The sequence below is a fragment of the Capricornis sumatraensis genome, chromosome 9 (assembly GCF_032405125.1).
Source record: "Capricornis sumatraensis isolate serow.1 chromosome 9, serow.2, whole genome shotgun sequence".
NCBI classification, from domain to species: domain Eukaryota; kingdom Metazoa; phylum Chordata; class Mammalia; order Artiodactyla; family Bovidae; genus Capricornis; species Capricornis sumatraensis.
Genome location: NC_091077.1, coordinates 49390333 through 49413501, shown reverse-complemented (window position 1 = coordinate 49413501; position 23169 = coordinate 49390333). Strand labels below are relative to the sequence as shown.

The window sequence follows — 23169 nt, the reverse complement described above, 5'->3', positions numbered from 1 at the left end:
CAGACAACCATTTTGCCTTTTTAAATTTCTTTTTCTTGGGGATGGTCTTGATCACCACCTTCTGTACAATGTCATGAACCTCCTTCCACAGTTCTTCAGGCACTCTGTTTATCAGATATAACCCCTTGAATCTATTCAGTATCACAGTAATCCAAGTGTATGCCCTGACCAGTAATGCTGAAGAAGCGGAAGTTGAATGGTTCTGGTCCCTCACTTCACGGCAAATAGATGGGGGAAAAAGTGGAAACAGTGACAGATTTTATTTTCTTGGGCTCCAAAATCACTGTGGATGGTGGTTGCTGCCATGAAATTAAAAGATGCTTGCTCCTTGGAAGAAAAGCTATTGACAAACCTAGACAGAATATTAAAAAGCAGAGACATCACTTTGCTGACAAAAGTCCATATAGCTATGGCTTTTTCAGTAGTCATGTACGGAGCTATGGCTTTTTCAGTAGTCATGTACGGATGTGAGAGTTAGACCATAAAGAAGGCTGAGCACCAAAGAACTGACGCTTTCAAATTGTGGTGGTGGAGAAGATTTCTGAAAGTCTCTTGGACAGCACAGAGATCAAACCAGTCAGTCCTAAAGGAAATCAACCCTGAATACTCAATGGAAGGACTGATGCTGAAGCTGAAGCTTCAATACTTTGGCCACGTGATGGGAAGAGCTGACTCACTGGAAAAGACTCTGATGGTGGGAAAGACTGAAGGCAAAAGGAGAAGGGGGCAGCAGAGGATGAGACAGTTAAGATAGTGTCACAGACTCAACAGACATGAGTTTGAGCAAATTCCAGGAGATGGTGATGGACAGGAAAGCCTGATGTGCTGTAGTCTAGGGGTTCGCAAAGAGTTAAACATGACTTAGAGACTGACCAACAACATTCTCTATCTCTCGGGAAAAAGAATCAACAGTCACATTGAAGTCTAAACTTCCTACACATGGGAAGTGACCCTAATCTTCCATACTTTTGATAAGAGAGGCAATGGCAACCCACTCCAGTACTCTCGCCTGGCAAATCCTATGGACAGAGGAACCTGGTAGGCTGTAGTCCATAGGGTCGCTAGGAGCTAGACATGACTGAGCGACTTCACTTTCACTTTTCACTTTCATGCATTGGAGAAGGAAATGGCAACCCACTCCAGTGTTCTTGCTTGGAGAATCCCAGGGATGGTGGAGCCTGGTGGGCTACCATCTCTGGGGTTGCACAGAGTCAGACACGATTGAAGCTACTTAGCAGCAGCAGCAGCATTTTTTGGAAGTACAGTTTTTTAAAAAAACATATTTCCTGTTCAAACTGTGTAGCCATATCTTATGTTCAAATTGCACATTATTTCCTACTGTATGTAGATGGACTGTATACTTTCTCAAGACCTCTTCAAACTCTAGGATTCTATGGGTTTAAGGCGATGAAGAGTAAAGCTTCTCTGCCAAGGTAAGAGGCTTGGCTTCTAATCCTTATCTATTATAACACTTTAAAAGACAACATAATGAAAAGATCTACAGGTGTGGCAGAAAATATTACCAAAGTAATGACACTGATTATCTTTTAACTTTGAGATTTTCAGTTATTTTCTTCTTTAAAATTTTGTTTTCTGAAGCCTCCATAATTAACACATATTAATTTTACACCAAGATAGAGGAGAGTGCAAATTCAGCAAAGTATCACTTTTAGGCTTCATTTCTGTGCAAATGACCTGGCTTTATCATCTGTTACCCCACAGCTGAACTGGCTGCTGGATGAAGTAGGCCAGTTTGACGTTTCTTCTTTTTCCTCTTTGTGATACTATACACTCAGTGTTAAGGGGCAGCATTCCCAAAGAGAGAATAACTCTGGTTGATGACACACTGGTACCACTCTTCTCTGCTACAATCACCCCTTTGTGCGCCTACGACGCGTCATGTCTGGTGGAGACTTAAGAAAAAGCAACTGGCCCTGACTGAGGAGAAAGACATCCCATTTTACTTCTGAGGCTAAACCTCACCCTCCTGAAGCACTGAGTTCTAGAAATCTTACCTTCATCATGAGCACCCTCCCCGATGGGGATCCCAACATACACCATCACATTAACTGCATCAGACACATCTAAGTGAAGATTTGTTGTGCCAACTCTTCTGTCTTCTGCTGTTATCAAGCCTGAAGATAAAAGGAAGATATACAAGGTGAAATGGCAATATTCTGTATTATTATTTTTTTCATTTTTGGCTGAGTGGCATGGCATGCCGGATCTTTCCCTGACCAGGGATTGAACCCATGCCCTATGCAGTGGAAGCATGTAATCTTAACCACTGGATTGTCATGGAAATTCCTTGGATGGAGTCTTTGAGAGGAAACCTTCTAATGCTGTAATGTAAGATTTATGGACTGTAAATCAAAGATAAAAGCAAACATTCAAAACTATCCTGGATACTATCAGCTTCTTCAGCACCTGTCACTCTGCTCTCTATCATCTCTACACAGGACACTTAATACAGATCTCCCTCTTCAGGTAAAATGGAAACAAAAGTGTCCAAAAAGATCAGTTATGGCCTTTCCCTCATACCGTAGGCATTGTACATCTTGGGGCCCAGATCGGGCCTTACAAAATAGCTGGGTAGCCTGGAGGCCAGATTGAGCCTGCCATCTCGCTTGGTATATTCTGGCAGAGGAAGGTTCTCCATCAGATCTTCAAACCTACAGAAGAACATGAGAGATGACTTAGGTTGTTACAGGGGAAAAAGGCAAAGAGGTGGAGCTCACTTTTCTGTGATTACTTTGTGATGGCTTCAGCAAAGCACAAGTCTCTCAAGATGACTTACTGTAGTTCACTAACCTTGTTGGCATCATGTCTCGAAAATCTTCCCCAGGAGGCCAGTCCTTGAGTTTGAGCACCATTGGCTGCCCATCTTCTGACCTTAATCGCTCTGGAAGACAGAAAGCACTCCTACAAACATCTGCTGTGTTGGCTATTTCCTGATTCTCCAGTGACTAAAAGGTTTAGAAGACTAAACTCTCTCTCTTTTTTTTTTAGTTTGCAAACCTCTATAATGGATTATGAGGGCTTTGTTTTCCTCACCCACAGAAAAACCATGGTGAGTTTTTCCATCTCAAAGTGAAAGTGCCCCACACAGCCCATGTGATCAAGTGCTTAAGTCCAGGTAAGGTCTGGGAGCCATGCGATTGCCATGAGAGCTACCTGGTTGCCACCATGATTGACTATTTCTCCCACTAAGAGGATGTATCAGTGATTTGCTATTTTAGGGGCTGGGCATATAGATGTTTACTTTCTAGTCTGCTTTTATAGAACCAGATAGCAAAGCTACTTACTGCATATAATCTCGAAGCCATCCCAGAAATCCCGAACTTTCACATCGGAAATTATCGCACAGTTCCTGCAGTTCACCAAGTCCACATCCTGGTCTCCAAATTCCTGGCTAAAGGCTTCTGGCTTCCAGAGTTCAGACTTGAGCTTTTTATGTACCCCTGAAACCAGCACTGGCTGTGGAAACAAAAGTATCTTAATCAGAGCCATGTAGGAAACACTTAACTCAGGGCTAAGGATTGAATAGGAGGGTTTCCTGAGGACAACCTCTTCTCCATGATGACTTATTGATCCCTCCCAGTTTCAGAATCCATGGATCAACATGTCAGCTACAGAAGATGAAAACACTTCTATTCTGTTACTATATTTGATTCTCACAGGGTGGGGGTGGGGGTGCATTCCAGAGAAATCACTTCTATTGCCCTGGTATATACCACTAATTTGAGGTGAGAGGATGAAAAGCTAACAAATGCAACTCAGAATACTTCCTCACATCTCAAATGAAAAACTATCTAGACAATTCCATAAACTCCTTCTTCCTCATACCTGCTAATGTATAAAACTCAGGAAGTGTTATCACACTATCACACAGACTTGTATGGTCTTGAAACATTTACCTAGAAAAGTACCACCCACTTCCACCAACTCTCGCCTCACACCATATCTCACTTAAGGATTTTCCTCTAAAGGTGTCATTAATGCCAGATCACAACCTCACAGGAATTTCAACTGTGCTTTTAAGAACACAGAGCTACACAGCTGAGAAAGAAAAAAGACCCATAGTGTATTTTACAAATCTTCCGATTCTTAAAAATCAAAGAAAACTCAAAGTAGCAAGGCTGTCTACAACAAACTTACTGTATATCTAAATCTCCTTGGCAGAGTATCTCCCAGAGAGGACTGAAACTATCCTGCTAGCTTTGGTGGGTGGACAGGTAGACAGCCGACCCTGGGATCTGCTTATTCTTGCTTACCTGGCCTTGCTTCCAACACTCCCGGAATATCTTCCAATTGTTTTTGTTGCTGGGGTCATGAAGACACAAAAGTCTTCCATCACAGAGCCAGGAATGAGAGGTATGGGGGTCCAGCACATTTAACCCCATCACCATCTCCTTCACTTCCTTTTGGGTATCAGTCAAGTTACAGGCCCGCTTTGCAGCATCTGAGGTTTTCTTATTTTCTACCACTGAGGCAATGATGTGGTCAAGGAAGTTGGGTAGGCTGGCCTTGTTCTTCACTCCCTGCCAGACACAAATCCATCAGGTTAGTATGACTAAGGCACCATCAGTAGAGTATTAAAAAACAGTCTCACAGTTTTATTCACATGGAGTTCTGATCTACCTGATTCAATTTCATAAAAGTTATTATGAAGTCTTTTGTGGTTGGAAGGGGAATCTATTAAGTCAGTATCTTACATTTTCCTAGCCTTCATATTCTGCTTTTTATTTGTGAAAGAAAAGGACAGAAAGATCCCCTCTATTGCAAGAGATCTGAGACCTAAGAAATATCTCTGGGGACTTCCCTGATAGTCCAGTGGTTAAGATTCTGTGCTCCCAATGAGGGGGCATAAGTTCAATCCCTGGTCAGGGAAGATTCCACATGCTGCATGGTACAGCTGAAAAAAAAAAAAAAAAAGAAATATCTTTGGCATTGAGGCCCATTTTAAGTATATGCACGTAGACGTCAGGGATCACAAAATGCTATAGCTGAGTGAAAAAAGATCATTTACTTTGAGGGTTATACATTTTTCTCTGGCCAGCATGTTCAAGGGATATAATACTTCAATTAAGTAACTGAGGTGACTTACCAAGGCAGTGACTTTTTACTAGGGAGTGTACCCAATAAATATTTGTATCCAAGAGAACTGTATATTCTGAAAGTAGTCTCCCACTCCTCAGTTTGTCCCCTACCAAGAATCTCTCATTTGTTTTGGCTGGTGGGAAAGCTCAGGCCCAGAGGTGAAAGTGACAAACCTAAGATCACAGATGTGAAGGAAGGGGAGGGCTTCTGTAAACTGGATAGCCCAATGACTTAAGTATCACTAATTATTATCTCTATAAAGTATATGTAACCATATACTTTATAAAATCTTTGGAAAATTTAAAAAGAAAAAGGAGAACTGGGAGTCCAAGCCAAGTACAAATAAAACAGAGCTCAACGTGCAAAAGAGAAACAAATAACCCACACTGTACAGGGCTCAACCATCATCAAATTTCAGTCAGTCATAAAATAGAATGAGAAACGTGTTTATGTTTTTGTTTGAAATGATCTCTGAAATACATAAACTGAAAATAAAGAAGCAATGTATAAAAATATCTGTGTAAAAAGAAGAGGAAAAAACTATATACTGAATGTATTTTAATATCACAGAAAGGACAATCATGAAACAGTGGTCACCTAAAGAAAGGGAGGCAACAGCAAGAAGAAGCCTTTTCACTGTATCTTGTAAATTTAAATTTTATATCTTTGAATTTATTTGTTCAGTAAATGCTTACTAAATACCTATGTATCAAACATTGTGGCACTATGGCTACTGGGGGAATAAAACAGACGAAAATGGGGGAATTTCTAGCAGTTTAGTGATTATGACTTTGTGCTTCCACTGCTAGGGACCCGGTTCTATCCCTGGTTGGGGAACTAAGATCCCAAAAGCTGCACAGCATGGAGAGAAAAAAAAAAGACAAAAATGCCTTTAAGTGGTGATAGAAAATAAATAAAACACAGTAAGTCAGATGATAATAGGTGCAGAAGAAACAGATATAGTGGAGGATGGGAGTGTAATGGACTTTAAAAAAAGGGTGATCTAAAAAGAAGCCTTGATAAAGAGGTAACGTTTCAGAAAGGAGGAGAGGATGCTGATGATGAAGCAGGCCATGTGGTGTCATGGAAAAGACAGCCCTCGGCGGAGAAAAGGACACATGTAAAGGCTCTGAAGAGAGCATGCCTAGCCATGTCCAAGGAAAAGCAAGAAGGTGGGTGGGGCCAGAGCAGAATGGACAATGAGAGTGGAAGTTGAGGTCAGGGAAGTGAGGAGAAGCTAGGGCTGGAACATTATAGTCCACTGAAAGGACTCTGTTTTTATTATGAAATTGGAAGCCCTTGAAAGATTTTAGGCAGCAGTGATATGATTTGATTTATATCTTAAAAGGATCATACTAACTGCTCTGTTGAAACTGACTGTGGAGTAGAAAGGGAAGAAATGGAGATTACTGTAAGAATTCAGGCAACAGAGGATGTTATCTCAGACTAGAATGGGGAAGCAGGGGAGCTGATGAGAAATGGGTGTGCTACGAATACATTTTACAATCGAACTGAAAAGATATGCTAACAGATTAGACACAAAGTGTGAGAAGGGAGTCCCAAATGACTCTTTAAGATTTTTGGCCAAGCAACTGGAAACCAGTGATCAAGAGAGGCAAAAAAAAAGGAAATGCAAGTTTATAGGTAAAAGATTAGGAGTGTGATCTTAGACACTCCTAATGTTATGTTTGAGGTATCTATTAGATATCTAAGAGGATGCCACATAAATGTATCGCCTATGTTAAAAAAAAATAGCTATCTGTTATCATCAAGAAAATAAAGTGATTCCTGATGACGACTGAAAAATTCCAATGTCTCAGTTTCTACTGATTTCCTAACATGGCACAAAAGCTTTACTACTTAAAAGGATCTCAAACATTCCCCAAACTTGATATAAAGAAAGATCTTATCAGTTGGGACTGATAATGTAGAGAACACAAGTCACTCTATACCCTCCAACCTAGTTATCAGATCTCTTTCTGATGGTTCTTCCATGGAAAAGCAGCAAAGGCTAGAGTTTTAGGGAGGACACTTACTGCTGAGGATGTAGAGAAGACCGGGGGAAAGGGTATGCCTGTGTCCAAGGGGGTTTGAGGAAGCTTTCCTGGCCCGGAGTGGAGGAGGTCTCGAAGGCTAGAGCCTTCAGTTTTGTTGTTGGAGGCAGTGGGACCCAGTAACAGACTGTTAAAAAGCTTTGGAGTCAACGGAGAGACCTTTGCAGTGGAGTTGAACGAGTCCAGCCCAAAGGGTGAATGAGACTCTTTATTGAGCACCGACCTCAGGGACCCTGCTTCTGTAAGAACATAACCGGGAATAGCATTAGGCACAAGGAATACCCAGCAGGCAACTGCCTCCTAAAAATCAGCCAAGTAGGAAAGAAGAAACTCTCCCCTCCCCTGCCCTCCAAACTACGTACAGCCTGTCTGGGCCAAGCCTGATGAGCTATGACTATGGCAGGTCTCATGGCCAAGGAGAAGCTCTCCTACTTCTTCCTTTCTTTTCCAGATCTGTATTTCAAACTTCCTTTTGTTCCCATTCATCTTTCGTCTCCCTCACTTTCTAAGTCAGTGTTTCTTCAAGTAAGTCTCCAGAATACTTGTATTGCAATCACCTGGAGTGCTTGTTAAAAATGGAGATTCTCATTTGATAGTTCTTGTGGGGCACAGGAATCTTCATTTTTAACGATTCCCCAGGTGATTCTTGTGCCCATCAAAAGACAAGTCTAGCCCTCCTGGCTAGCAATACTGGCTTAATAACAGGGCAATCTGGGAAGATTGTTAAAAACCAAATTCCGACTAAAGAGATTTGGGGTAGAGCCCAGGCATGTGCCTTTTTAAAAAAGCTCCACTTCTAGAAAGAAGTTGAAAGAGAGTCCCTCATTTTATGTGATTGGCCAGAGAAAGCAAGCAGCATATTTCAAAAATGTGGATGGTAATGTGTGAGTTTGAAGGATTCCAGAATAACTCAAGTGTTCCACCCACAGGCAGGGGAGAGACTTGTGTTAATCTCACCTTTTGTTTCTTCTTTAGCCTTCTGAGTTGCTAAATCCGCCAACCAGTGCAGGGCAGAGGAGGGTGGGGCTGTGTCAGGGCAAGGGGGCCTGATGGCTTTTAGCTCACTATTGCTATTTGATGTCGAACTGTCTGCTTTCAGAGGCTCATCTGATCTGCTGTCAGTACTGTCGGCTTTGGGAACATGGTCTGTCTCTGGTTGTGTTCCCGGTGCAGTTCCTCCTCCGCTTGAGAAGGTGGTTTCATTTCCAGAAGAGGCACTAGGGTTTATGCTAGGAAGCTATAGCACAGAACGCCAAAATTATTAAAGTGCTGTCCTTGTGTAGAAAAAATACATTGGAAATAGTAAGGACTGCTGACACTAAATAAGTCTGGTAAAGCAATTTGGAATTGTCCCATAAACTGCTATTTCACTCACTCATTAATTTAACATATATTTATCGATTCCTACATGTGATAGAATCTATGCTAGGTTCTGTGGAAAGAGCAATGAACAAGACAGGGTTTTTGTTTGGCATGCCTGAGGCTCAATTTCTACAATGACAAACTGGTGATCAGAACCTGACTGCACAAAGCTGCTCTGAGGATCAAATGAGATAGTATATGCAAAGAGCTCAGCACAGTGTCTGGCATACGTAAATGCTCAATAAAAAGGTCATTTTTCTATTGTTAAATTTTCCAGATGATGTGTTCTAATATATCAATTCTACTGAAAATATATCTTGAGATTTCTCAGGGTTAATCCTTGTACCTCTTATTGCTCACATGTAGCATGCCTGCAAAGTCCTCCGAAAGTAAGCAGTGTGTTTTTTGTTTTTAAATAATGTCTTATTCTTAGTGGTCACCATCAAACTAGAATGACCTCCACCTCTGACAGAAGATGGGAAAATCACTGCTGCTCTATGATCACTGCTTAGGATGGTTTCAGGTGGAATGATCCCAGATCAACGGGCCAATACTCATGTTTCTTTCCTCAGTATCTAACATGACAAGGCAGGGTCCATGCACACAGATAAGACTGTATTGCTAGCGACCTTTTCTATACTCTTTATCTACATAAAGACCCTGAGGTAGAAATCCTGACAAGATGCAAAGAATCTCTTTGTGCTACTTATCAACCAAGCCTGAATTGGTTTTAAAGACAAATGAAGAGAAACTCACACGAGTTAGGGGGAGTTTAAATCCCTCCAGTAAACCCTACGGGCTCTCTCTAGACAGGCTTCCCTATCCCCTAGTTGCCCAGGAATCCAAGAGTAGCCTGGGACAACAGAAGTGAAAATGGGACATTTCCTGGAACAAAGAACTTAAGTTTCTCTCAGTTTACCTGTGAGAAACACCACTTTTTCACACCATTTTACCTGTGACATCCCATTAGTGACAGCAGGTCTCAACACAGATTTGTTCTGCCGACTAATACAAGGGCAGTTTGCTTTAATTCCCCACTTGCCCCGGGCAGCATGTACCATGTCTCCAATATTGTAAAGAGCTGGAAAAAAGATAATTATAATAATAATCAACCTTGGAATACTTTACATTATCTCTCTCAAGCTTTACAACATTTCAGGGAGGTAGCAGTTTGTACCCTTGATTTCTGATGATGAAACTGAGACTCAGGGAAGTTAGGTTATTTGCTTAAGTACATAAAGTTGGTAAATGAAAGTACTAAGACTTTAACCCAAGTCTATCTAGCACTAATGTTCTGTACACATTTAACCACTAAGCTACACTCGCACCCTCCTCTAGTAAACATTAACAAGGTGTCCTTCAGCAGAAACTCTAAGGGTAGATTCCTTAATATTCAAGCGTATATAAACGTTTTGAATTGTATACTTGAGATTTAGGTACTTTACTATAAGTTATACCAATGTATACTTTACAGAAACATTTAACCAATGCTTAGATCAGCAGGGAGCAGGCATCTGACCACTGAACTCAGGGAGCTCTTCTGCTTGCATACACTGGGGTATAAAAGGGGGTGGCTCCCCAACGTTAAGGAGACTATAGGCAGGGGATTCACCAGCTTCAGTGTGTGTGTTAGTGCAAGTATGGAAGCTGGAAATAGACTTTCTGGAGGAAATCGCTGAAGTAAGTTGCCATGAGACCATTGATCCCTACTGGTAAGCTGCCTTCTTCATGGTTTCAAGAGCTTTGATTAGCTTCAGTTGGATTTTTTTTTTGGCTGCACCATGGGGTATGTGGGATCTTAGTTTCCTGACCAAGGATCGAACCCAGGGCCCCTGCACTGGAAGCATAGAGTCTTAACCACTGGACCATCAGGGAAGTCCCTCAGCTGGATTTTTATAAGCCTAAAATCAAAGGTCTTTCTGGAAGCCAGGGGACTAGCTTTTTCTTTCCTTTTTTTCTTTTTGCCATGTTACACAGTTTGCAGGATCTTAGTTCCCCAACCAGGCTTAAACCCAGGCTCTTAGCAGTGAGAGCACAGTCTTAATCACTGGACCACCACAGAATTCCAAGACAGGCTTTTTCTATTCTGGCCCTGCTGACCATAAGAATGTAAAATGACATCTGAAAAGCAACCAACCCCTACACCCAGGAAACTGAGGCAAAGTATGTGCCCTGACTGCATACAATCAATCTAACATTTCTGAAGATTCAAAGTCTCAGAGAAATCTTGTGAAGCTTAAAAACAGTCAAGCTGACATAAACCATTTCACCAAATTTTATAGGGTATAAATTATAACTTAAAAATATTTTTCTCCCACCAAATCTAAAAAAGGAATTCCTTTTACCTGTGCCAGGGATTATCTGTGTGGGCATGAGATTCTCTGGTTCATGGGACTGCCCCTTTGCACACTTCAACCAGGAGAAAACCTCTTCATCACCCATCTCTTCTGTCTCTGAAACGGAAATGAATGACTTTCCTATATATGAGGGTCACAAGATGTATCTCTCTCAGTGAGTGAGAGTTTCAGACTCTAAAGGCCAGTTTTCTCACGAGTCAAAGAAGATCACAGCTGATTTTATTTATTTTTGGTTATACAGTTTGTGGGACCTTAGTTCCCCAACCAGGGATCAAAGCCATGCCCCCTACCATGAAAGCAGAGTCTTAACCACTGGACCATCAGGAAGTCCTTAACTTTTAAAAATACTGCTTCACTAAGGTATAATTTACATAAAATTAGTTCAACAATTTAAAGTGTACACTTCAAATTCAAATATGTTTGAATTTCGACAAAGATATCTAGTTGTGGAAAACAGTGCGACATTCAGAATTTAGAACATTACTATTCCTTCCCAAAGTTTCCTTTAGCCCTTTGCAGTCAATACCCTTTCCTCAACCCCTGGCCACTACTGATCAAATTTCTAACATTAAAGTTTTACTTCTAGAATTTCATATTACTGGAAACATATGGTATGTCATCTGTCATTTGTGTTGAGATATTTTCATTCGGCATAATGATTTTGAGATTCATCCATACTGTTCCATGTATAAGTAATTCATTCCTTTTCATGTCTGAGTGCTGTTCCATAGTTTGGATGTACCACATTTTGTTTACCCACTCATGAATAGTTGGACTGCTTTCAATTACTGGTGAACAGTTGGATTGTTTCCAATTATTGGCTATTATGAATAAAGTGCTATACACATTCAAGCACAAGCCTTTGTGTGGATATATTTTCATTTCCCTTATACGTACTAGTAGAATGCTAGTTGATGTTTAGACTTATAAAGAAATAGATATACTGTTTTCCAAAGTGATGGTACCAAATTGCATCCCTATCAGCAATGTTTAATAAGTTTTAGTTGCTCCATATCCTTGACAGCACTTTGCACCCTCAGTTTTAAAAATGTTATCCAACCTAGTGGGGACAGTGGTTTCTCATTATGGTTTTAATTTGCATTTCCCTAGTAAGTAATGACAGTTTTTTCCATGTGTTTATTTCTCATTGACCTATCTTCTTTGATGACATATCTGTTCAAATATTTTTCCCATTTAAAGACTGGGTTGTGGGGATTTCCCTGGTGGCACACTTCCAGTGCAAGGAACTTGGGTTTGATCCTTGGTCCAGGAAGATTCCAGATGTTTTTCCTTGTCTTTTTAATGTTCTAATTTTTTGGCTGTGCTGGGTCTTAGTTGCTGTGTCGGCTTTTCTCTAGTTGCAGACAGTGGAGGCTACTCTCTAGTTGCAGTGTGTGGGCTTCTCACTGCATTGGTTTCTCTTGTTGCAGAGCATGGGCTTTAGGGCACTTGGGCTTCAGTAGCTGTGGCACACAGGCTCGATACTTGTGGCTCCCAGGCTCTAGAGCACAGGCTCAGTAGCTGTGGCGCACGGGCTTAGTTGCTCCACAGTATGGGGGATCTTCCCTGACCAGAGATTGAACCCATGTGTCCTGCACTGGCTGGCAGATTCTTTCTAACTGAGCCACCAGGGAAGCCCTTCCTTGTCTTTTTTTGAAATTATTTATCTATCTAGTCAGTTATTTTTGGCTGTACTGGGTCTGCTGTAGCAGGGGCTGGTCTTCCTTGTGGTATGTAGGCTTCTCACTGCAGTGGGGTTTCCAGTCGCAGAGCACAGGTTCTACACACGTGGGCTTCAGCAGTTGTAGCACCTGGGCTCAGTAGCTGAGGCTCACAGGCTCTAGAGTGTGGGTTCAGTATTTGTGGCATATGGGCTTAGTGGCTCCACAGCATGTAGAATCTTCCCAGACCAGGGATTGAACCCATGTCCCCTGTGTTGGTAGGTGGATTCCTATCTACTGTACCACCAAGTAAGTCCTAAAATAAGAAAAAAGTCTTTTATATGTACCCACATATTTACCATGTAGCACATTCTTCATTCCTTTGCATAAATCCAAGTTTCCACATTGTATCATTTTCTTTTGGCTGAGTCACTACCTTTAACTTTGCAGCATGGGTCTGCTGGTGATAGAATGATGAATTCTATCACTTTTTCCATTCCTGGAAAACAATTTCACCCTAGAAAGATATTTCCACTAGGTATGAATTCTAGGCTAATAGGTTTATTTTCAGCACTTTAAAATCCTGTACCATTGTCTCTAGAGTATAGTTTTCTGACAAGTTAGCTATCATTCTTATCTTTGTTACATAATGTGCATCTTTTTCCTCTTGTGCTTTTCAGCTTTTCTCTTTACACACTGTTTTTCAGTAAGTAATTAGGACGTGCTTTGGTGTGTTTTTCTTAATGTCTTTTTTATTTGAGGATTATTGTTGGACTTGTAACGTTATAGCTTTTTCATCAAATTTGGAAAAATTTTGGCTTTATTTTTTTCAATATTTTTTCTATCTCTGTTCTCCTGCCCTTTCTCTTTCTGGAACTCCACTTACTTGTTTGGGAGACTACCTAATGTATCTGGTAGTTCAACAAGGCACTCTTCAACTTATAAATTTAAGTCCTCTGTCTGTACTTAGTTTTTTATACTTTTTATTCTGTGTCCTCAAGTTCACTGTTTCTTCTGCAGTATCTAATATGCCATTAATCCTACCTAGTGTTTTTTTTTAGTTACTTTTCATCTCTAGAAGCTTCATCTGGGTCTTTTACATGTCTTCTATGTTACTCATTATGTTTTCCTTTATGTCCAAGCATATTGCTGCTGCTGCTAAGTCGCTTCAGTCGTGTCCGACTCTGTGCGACCCCATAGACGGCAGCCCACCAGGCTCCCCTGTCCCTGGGATTCTCCAGGCAAGAACACTGGAGTGGGTTGCCATTTCCTTCTCCAATGCATGAACGTGAAAAATGAAAGTGAAGTCACTCAGTCATGTCTGACTGCTAGCGAACCCATGGACTGCAGCCTTCCAGGATCCTCCATCCATGGGATTTGCTAGGCAAGATTTATTGGAGTGGGGTGCCATTGCCTTCTCCGGTCCAAACATATTAAAAGTATTTTGATAGCTGTTTTAAGGTCCTTTTACAATAACTCCCTCATCACTGTCATTTCTGTACTTGTTCTATCGATTGTTTTCTTCCTCCCAGATTACTGGTTGTATTATACTGGTTGCATTATTCTTTTCTGTACACCAGATCTTTCTTCACCGAATGCAGAGCTTTGTGAGTTTTATGTTTCAGAGTACTGGATTTTGTGTAATCCTTTAAAGAATGTTTGGTTTTACTGTAGCGTATAACTAAGCAATTTGCAGATGAATTTGATCCTTCCGAGTCGTGCTCTACACTTCATTATGGCAGCTCCAGAGCAACTTTATTCTGGGACTACGTTAGTCCTACTACAAAGGGTGTGACCTCTTTGGACTCTGTCCAATGTCTCTCCACTCTGGCTGGTGGGAATACAAATTGTGAGTTCTGTATACAATTCAGTTGATTGGCTTGAGGACAGTTTCCTCTGATGCATGTGCAGACCACTATATAATAATAAAAAAAAAAATTGAGATGATTTCTCTAGATCTGGTGTTCTTTCTGTAGCACTTCAGTACACTGCCTCACTCTTCTCAGATTTTAATCTCGGTCTGAACTTGTGAGATTGCCAAACTCTATTTTAATTGCCTTTCCCTGTGGTACAGGCTAGAAACTGCCTCCAGGCAGTAAACTGGGGCAATTGTAGGACTCACCTTGTTTCTTCATTTTTCTGAGGGAGTACAGACTCAAGCTGCCTGTTGTCCAATATCTGAAACTGTGAAAGTGAAAGTCGCTCAGTTGTGTCTGACTCTTTGAGACCCCAGTCCATGGAATTTTCCAGGCCAGAATACTGGAGTAGGTAGCCTTTCCCTTCTCCAGGGGATCTTCCCAACCCAGGGATCGAACCCAGGTCTCCCACACTGCAGGCAGATTCTTTACCAGCTGAGCCACAAGGGAAGCCCAAGAATACTGGAGTGGGGAGCCTATCCCTTTTCCAGTAGATCTTCCCGACCCAGGAATGAACCGGGGTCTCCTGCATTGCATTGCAGGCGGATTCTTTACCAACTGAGCTATCAGGAAGCCCTCTGAAACTGTGGTTTTGTATATTTTGTCTGATTTTCTTACTTTTTATGATAGGAGGGCAACTTCTGCGGAAGTTTATCTTTCATGGGCAAAAGTGGAAGATCTTAGCTATGTAACATGTAGTACCTAGTGAATGTGTTAACCACTGGACATACATTATCTCATTTAATCCTTAAAACAATGCTGTGAGGGACATACTTGTATTATCAGGAAATGAGTCTGAGGGGCTAAGTAACTAGCCCAAGACACCATAGTTGGTATGATAAGATACAGAAGTAGGATTCAGATCCCAGTAGTATAAGCTCTAAATCAGTTACAATGGTTACACTGTATCATAGAAGAGGGAAGAATGATGAAGTCAAGGGGCAAGGAAGATTCTTGGCAGGTAATAAGATAAAGCAAAAAGAAAAGTGAAGCAAAGGATTTGAATAGACATTTTTCCAGGGAAGATAGGGCCAAAAAACACATGAAAAGATTCTCAACATTAGTAGTCATCTGGGAAATGCAAATTAAAACCACACTATATACTACTTCACAGTTACTATGATGGCTATAATCAGACAGATAATAACAAGCGTTGACAAGGATGTGGAAAATTTGCAATCCTCATACATTGCTGGTGGAATTATAAAATGGTGCAGCTACTTTGAAATACAGTTTGGCAGTTTCTGAAAGGGTTAAACACAGAACTGCCATATGCCCCATCAATTCTACTACAAGGTATATATTCTCAAAAAAATGAAAACATACATCCACACAAAAACTTGTAACAAATGTTCCACTATTCATAACAGCCAAAAGTATAAACAACGCAAATGTCCATCAACTAAAGACTGGATGAAGAAAATGTAGTATATCTATACAATGGAATATTACCTGGCAATACAAGGAATGAATTATGTGCTATAACATGGATAAAACTTTGAAAGAGTATGCTAAGTTTAAGAGGCCAGTCACAGAAGGCCATATATTGTGTGATTCCATTCATATGACATGTACAGAATAGGCAAGTTGATAGAGACAGTAAGTGGACTGATGGTTACCAAGGTTTAAGGGGGGAAGGAATAGGGAGTGACTGCTACTGAATGCAAGATTCATTTTTGGAGCAATGAAAATGAAATTAGATAGTGGTGATAATTATATAAACTTGAGAATATACTAAAAACATTTGAAGTGTATACTTTAAAAGTTTTAACCTTCTCAGTTAGGCTGGAGTATTGGCACTTTTAAGACCTCACAATGTGACAAAATATAAGCTAAAGAAGGAGCCCAAAGCCATTTCTGCTTCAGTTTCCAAGTCCACACCTCCACTGACATTTTACCTTCAGCTGTATAGGACAACATTTGCTCACCACTGCGTGGTCGGCTTTTCCTGAGCCTGTAACAGTCAAGGCAGACCCCAAATCCGCATTTGCGACAAACCCAGTGGATGTTGAAGAGGGTTGTTTCACATACATCACACATCTCCCGTACACCTCGGACCGCTCGCTTCCATGCCACTTTCTCTGGTGGAAAAAGGAAGAGGAATACTATTGGCACTGAGCATCCTGAGCGAGAGCATAAGATCCCAGATCCACTGATTCCCATTCAAGCATTTTGTCTAGCAATTAAACTCAAAGATTCATGCAGTTCGTATTTGTATAACTGTAAGAGAAACAAAATACATGGAATTTCTAATATTTCTGAGCAAGTGTTAGTGAGAATGAATGCCATATGTTGTCACTTAAGATACTATAAAATTTTCAAATTGGGGAAGCTTTAAATAAGAACATTTTCTCTTAAAGTACAGTACAATATTCCTTGGTCTAGAAATAGGGTATAGTATCTCATAGACATGGAAATACCATAAATGTATGAATAACATGGGTTTAAGGTATGAAACACAACAACCAGTAGCACTTAATCTATTCACAAACCATAAAGTATTACTACTTACTGACACAAATTAGTTCAAAGTGAAGAAAATATTCAGAGTGAACCAAACCCAAATAGGGATCAAAATGCAAATTATGGCAACTGTGCTACAAAAATGAAAGACAAATAGGGAAGGAAATTTTAGTCTGTTAAATGCCAAAGACGGAAAGACTGAGGACTGCTAGACACAGGTATTGCTTTAGCTATTCAATTTAGCTCATATAGAAGTTTTAGCAGGCTTAATTCATCCATAGAGAATGCTATCTGCCACTCATTCCACACTTCACTTTAAGCAAAAGAAAATGAGTTTCCAACTAGAACTGCCTAGAAGACAAGCAAGAGGGGGCCTTACGGTGTGGCTCCACCATCATCATGGCCTCCTTCTCAGACATCACAAGTTGGCAGAACTGGTCTCCAACATTGGCCAGAATGTATTTTGAGGTTTCTAGGTCTATTCCTTCTGCTAGGGAAGAAGAGGGAATCCACAGGTTCATGGCATCAGGGTCACTTTGCTGGGGACTCAGAAACCCTTCCACTCGGAGTACCCCTTTTCGAGTGAAGATCAACCTGAGATAGGAAGATACACAGTCAAATACACAGTAAATAGCAGCAACCATGGAAACCAACACCCACTTAAAAATCCTACGACCTAAAAGAAATTAAGTGAGACTTAATAGGAATCAGGCGGAGTTAAGAACTTGCACCATATTCGACCAACACAGTATGCACTAATAGAAAGGCTTATTGTTAATACTTATTAGGTCCAGGTTCTTTAAAGAGCTGTCTACCAGTTTCTCTAACCACTTATTCCATACCAGCAACCATACCAGTAAATGTGACCAGAGAAAAACACAGATCTGTGCTCACTGTCACACTTGAAATGCCTGTCGACTTACATCAGGTGAGCCTTTAATGCTTGTTTAATATCTTCTTTCTTTTCAAAACTTCAGTATTATTTTCCTCACAAGGACCTTGCTAATTATTTCATTCAAAAATTCCTGCAAGGAGCCAGAAGAGAGAATTCCCACAAGCTCCCACCACACTATCACACATTGCTATACCTGCCCCCAGGTACTCCATCTCATCTTCTGCTACTGTGGATGAACTAGCTCCCAGTAAAGACCAATCTCTCCACTTTTGCTCTACACCTTATCCTCTTGCATAGGCATCCCTTCACTAATTCTCTGTTCTACATCTATTTTCCTCTCTTTTTGTCATTGTTCAGTTGCTCAGGCATGTCTGACTCTTTGTGACCCGATGGACTGCAGCATGCCAGGCTTCCCTGTCCTTCACTGTCTTCCTGGAGTTTGCTCAAAGTCATGTGCATTGAATCGGGGATTTTCCTCTCTACTGAATCACTCTAGTCAGTATTTGAATGTGCTATCTCAGTCCCTTTGATCCCACATCCTCCTTCATTTATCTGTTCATAAGAGCAAAGTTTCTTAGGAGATTTGTCTATACTGATAGTTACCAGTTCCTTTCTCCTTTATTTTCTTTTTTTAAATTTTTATTTTTACTTTATTTCACTTTACAATACTGTATTGGTTTTGGCATACATTAACATGAATCCACCACGGGTGTACTTGAGTTCCCAAACATGAACCCCCCTCCCACCTCCCACCCCTATTTTCTCTTAAACCACAACATTCAGACGTTCTCTCATCAATCTACCAAAACTTTATTTTGGCTGTGCTGTGTGGCATATGACGTCTTGAGTTCCCGACCAGGGATGGAACCCACATCCCCTGCAGTGGAAGCACTGGACAGTGAGGGAAGTCCTAAAACTGTTTTCGACAAGGTCATTCCCCACTGTTAAATCCAAAGGTCATTTTTTGTCCTTAACTGACCACACCCAATCACCAGCATTTGCCAGAGTTCATTATTCCTTCCTAGAAACACATTCTTCAGTTGTCTTCCAGAATACCTCACTGGCAGTTTCTTCTCAGTCTCCTTTACTAGTTCCTCCTCATCCTGATTTCCCTGGTAGCTCAGACGGTAAAGATTCTGCCTGCAATGCAGGAGACCTGGGTTTGATCCCGGGATCGGGAAGATCCCCTGGAGAAGGAAATGGCAACCCACTCCAGGATTCTTGCCTGGAGAATTCCATGGACAGAGGAGCCTGGTAGGCTACAGTCCATGGGATCGCAAAGAGTCAGACATGACTGAGCGACTTCACTTCACTTCACTTCCTCATCCTGAAACAGGAGGCAAGAGGGAGGGCACAGACTTTAAAAGCATGACAATAGTCCAAGGACACGACGTAAACTGATTAGAACAAACAGGTCCAAGATGTCAGAGTGACTTCCACTAGAAGTTTGAGCCTCAGTATACACTCATCATTTAGGTATGACCTAAATCAAATCCCTTATGATTATACAGTGGAAGCGAGAAATAGATTTAAGGGACTAGATCTGATAGATAGAGTGCCTGATGAACTATGGACAGAGGTTCGCAACATTGCACAGGAGACAGGGATCAAGACCATCCCCATGGAAAAGACATGCAAAAAAGCAAAATGGCTGTCTGGGGAGGCCTTACAAATAGCTGTGAAAAGAAGAGGCGAAAAGCAAAGGAGAAAAGGAAAGATATAAGCATTTGAATGCAGAGTTCCAGAGAATAGCAAGAAGAGATAAGAAAGCCTTCTTCAGCAATCAATGCAAAGATATAGAGGAAAAGAACAGAATGGGAAAGACGAGATCTCTTCAAGAAAACTAGAGATACCAAGGGAACATTTCATGCAAAGATGGGCTCGATAAAGGACAGAAATGGTATGGACCTAACAGAAGCAGAAGATATTAAGAAGAGGTGGCAAGAATACACAGAAGAACTATACAAAAAAGATCTTCATGACCCAGATAATCATGATGGTGTGATGACTCATCTAGAGCCAGACATCCTGGAATATGAAGTCAAGTGGGCCTTAGAAAGCATCACTACGAACAAAGCTAATGGAGGTGATGGAATTCCAGCTGAGCTGTTTCAAATCCTGAAAGATAATGTTGTGAAAGTGCTGCACTCAATATGCCAGCAAATTTGGAAAACTCAGCAGTGGCCACAGGACTGGAAAAGGTCAGTTTTCATCCCAATTCCAAAGAAAGGCAATGCCAAATAATGCTCAAACTACCGCACAATTGCACTCATCTCACATGCTAGTAAAGTAATTCTCAAAATTCTCCAACCCAGGCTTCAGCAATACGTGAACCGTGAACTTCCTGATCTTCAAGCTGGTTTTGGAAAAGGTAGAGGAACCAGAGATCAAATTGCCAACATCCGCTGGATCATGGAAAAAGCAAAACAGTTCCAGAAAAACATCTATTTCTGCTTTATTGACTATGCCAAAGCCTTTCACTGTGTGGATCACAATAAACTGTGGAAAATTCTGAGAGAGATGGGAATACCAGACCATCTGACCTGCCTCTTAAGAAATCTGTATGCAGGTCAGGAAGCAACAATTAGAACTGGACATGGAACAACAGACTGGTTCCAAATTGGGAAAGGAGTACATCAAGGCTGTATATTGTAACCCTGCTTATTTAACTTATATGCAGAGTACATCATGAGAAATGCTGGGCTGGAAGAAACACAAGCTGTAATCAAGATTGCCGGGAGAAATATCAATAACCTCAGATATGCAGATGATACCACCCTTATGGCACAAAGTGAAGAGGAACTAAAAAGCCTTGATGAAAGTGAAAGTGGAGAGTGAAAGAGTTCCAGCTTAAAGCTCAACATTCAGAAAACAAAGATCATGGCATCTGGTCCCATCACTTCATGGGAAATAGATGGGGAAACAGTGGAAACAGTGTCAGACTTTATTTTGGGGGGCTCCAAAATCACTGCAGATGGTGACTGCAGCCATGAAATTAAAAGATGCTTACTCCTTAGAAGAAAAGTTATGACCAACCTAGATAGCATATTCAAAAGCAGAGACATTACTTTGCCAACAAAGGTCTGTCTAGTCAAGGCTATGGTTTCTCCTGTGGTCATGTATGGATATGAGAGTTGGACTGTGAAGAAAGCTGAGCGCCGAAGAATTGATGCTTTTGAACTGTGGTGTTGGAGACGACTCTTGAGAGTCCCTTGGACTGCAAGGAGATCCAACCAATCCATTCTGAAGGAGATCAGCCCTGGGATTTCTTTGGAAGGAATGATGCTAAAGCTGAAACTCCAGTACTTTGGCCACCTCATGCGAAGAGCTGACTCGTTGAAAAAGACTCTGATGCTGGGAGGGATTGGGGGCAGAAGGAGAAGGGGATGACGGAGGATGAGATGGCTGGATGGCATCACTGACTCGATGGACGTGAGTCTGAGTGAACTCTGGGAGTTGGTGATGGACAGGGAGGCCTGGCGTGCTGCAATTCATGGGGTCACCAAGAGTCGGACACGACTGAGCGACTGAACTGAACTGAACTGATACACTCATCATAACACATCAGCAAAGTGAACTGACACAACCACCAGTGCCATCACAGTTCTGAGGCCAACCATCAAAGACCAAAAAGAGGGCAGTGGCCCAACTCCCGGAAATCCTTGCCCTTTCCTAGGATGACAGAGGATGAGATGGTTGTATGGCATCACAGACTCAATGGACATGAATTTGAGCAAGCTCTGGGAGTTGGTGATGGACAGGAAAGCCTGGCATGCTGTAGTCCATGGGATCGCAAAGAGTCAGACACGACTGAGTGACTGAACTGAACTGAATTTCCCAAAATAGTTGGAATAATCCCCCCATTCATTGTTGTTGGTCAGTTGCTAAGTCATGTCCAACTCTTTAGGACCCTATGGCGTCACCACATGTGGGATCTTAGTTCCCCCTGCAGGGGAAGTGCAGAGTCCTAAACACTGGACTGCCAAGGAAGTCCCCCATCAAGTCATCCTATTTAAATTGTAGCCTCTCTAGCCTCTCCACATATCAATCCTCTTTGCCTTCTTTATCTTCCTCATAGTTAAACTTGTTTTTCTATTATCTGCATCCCTTACAAGCCTCTGGAGGGCTGGAATTAGATGGTTTTGTGTACTGTTTAATCCTCAATGCCCACAACAATGGCTGGCACATATTAAATTTTTAATACACATTTGCTGAATAAGCGAATCCATGCCACATGGATAAACCACTTGGATTTCTTTATTTAAAAAACTAAGGACTCTTGAATCATTTATTAGAAGAAACTCCTCTTCTAAGTTTATCAACCAGAAGCAAAGTAAGTAAATAGGTATTGTTTGGTAAAAGCAAGGGACATTTCAAGGATTTTCAACAGTTACTCCTATTTTAAAGAAGGTTCACATTATCTCCTAATCTTACTTCCCCTTCTTTCTTAGGGGACTTAAATTACTCTAGCACTAAAGAGGAGTAACTGGTTAAGCAAATCTGTAATACACAATGGCATCCTTCTGCTCACATCACTGGTTTCAAATGGAATTCAAGTTAGGAATAAGAACACAGTTCAGGGGGCAGCAGGTGAGACTGTTAAATTTAAATTCTCTTAAGGACGAAGTCATGTATCACTTTACAACCTAAATAACTAATGGGATGGCAGAACCTTAGCACAGACTCTAAGAGCAACGAAGTTTAGGAAAACAAGAAAAAGATGCTGAAATATGTTTACCAATTCAGAGAAAGAGTGGAAGTTATGTATCACTAAGGAAACTGGGAAGGAGATGAAGAGAGGAGTTTGGGTACCTCCGGAAGTGAAAGAAGCGGCAGGCCACAGTGGAATCATCTTGTTCCTGTTCCTTAAACTTCCGATACCGCTCCAGGCGGCACTCACGACATTTGTGCAGGTGAGGGGCTACATTGATGCACGACCCATCCTGCAGGAAGGGCTCTCCGGACTGCTTCAGCTTCTTTACTTTGCTCACATCTTTCAGCACTGACTGGCCCACTGTGAGAAGGCAGAGACAGAAATGGTTGGTCATAAAAGGTTTAAAAGAGATGCAAAAACATAATTCTCCTGAGGACAGACATTGTCCTGACCTGAGTCACTCCTCCTTGCACTGGATGGGCATGAGCCCATCAGGTCCATCCTTGGCAGAAAAGGGGCAGAGGAAACAAAGAGGCTTCAACTGGGAAATAAAAACCATGGAGAATTTGTGGGAAGTACCCCATGACAATGAAACAACTCTGAGTATGGGTGAGGAAAACTCAAGAAGGCAGAAGATAGCTTCTTGCCACCAGCCCCTCAGGATATGACTGTTCTACTAATCAAGAACTCTTGGGGCTTCTATGGGA

The 23169-nt window shown here is 41.4% G+C and overlaps 1 protein-coding gene across 1 annotated transcript in view; it reads right to left on the bottom strand.

Moving 5' to 3' along the window:
- Positions 1-23169, bottom strand: part of KDM3B (lysine demethylase 3B) — a 58557-nt gene that overhangs the window by 6430 nt on the left and 28958 nt on the right. Inside the window, exons 9-20 of the mRNA XM_068980318.1 lie at positions 22621-22822; positions 17293-17507; positions 16379-16531; positions 10862-10969; positions 9470-9597; positions 8112-8391; positions 7137-7393; positions 4275-4541; positions 3306-3477; positions 2812-2902; positions 2542-2672; positions 2016-2135 (exon numbers count right to left, since the gene is read on the bottom strand). Coding sequence (XP_068836419.1) covers positions 2016-2135; positions 2542-2672; positions 2812-2902; positions 3306-3477; positions 4275-4541; positions 7137-7393; positions 8112-8391; positions 9470-9597; positions 10862-10969; positions 16379-16531; positions 17293-17507; positions 22621-22822 — 2124 coding nt within the window. The remainder of the gene's footprint in view (positions 1-2015; positions 2136-2541; positions 2673-2811; positions 2903-3305; positions 3478-4274; positions 4542-7136; positions 7394-8111; positions 8392-9469; positions 9598-10861; positions 10970-16378; positions 16532-17292; positions 17508-22620; positions 22823-23169) is intronic.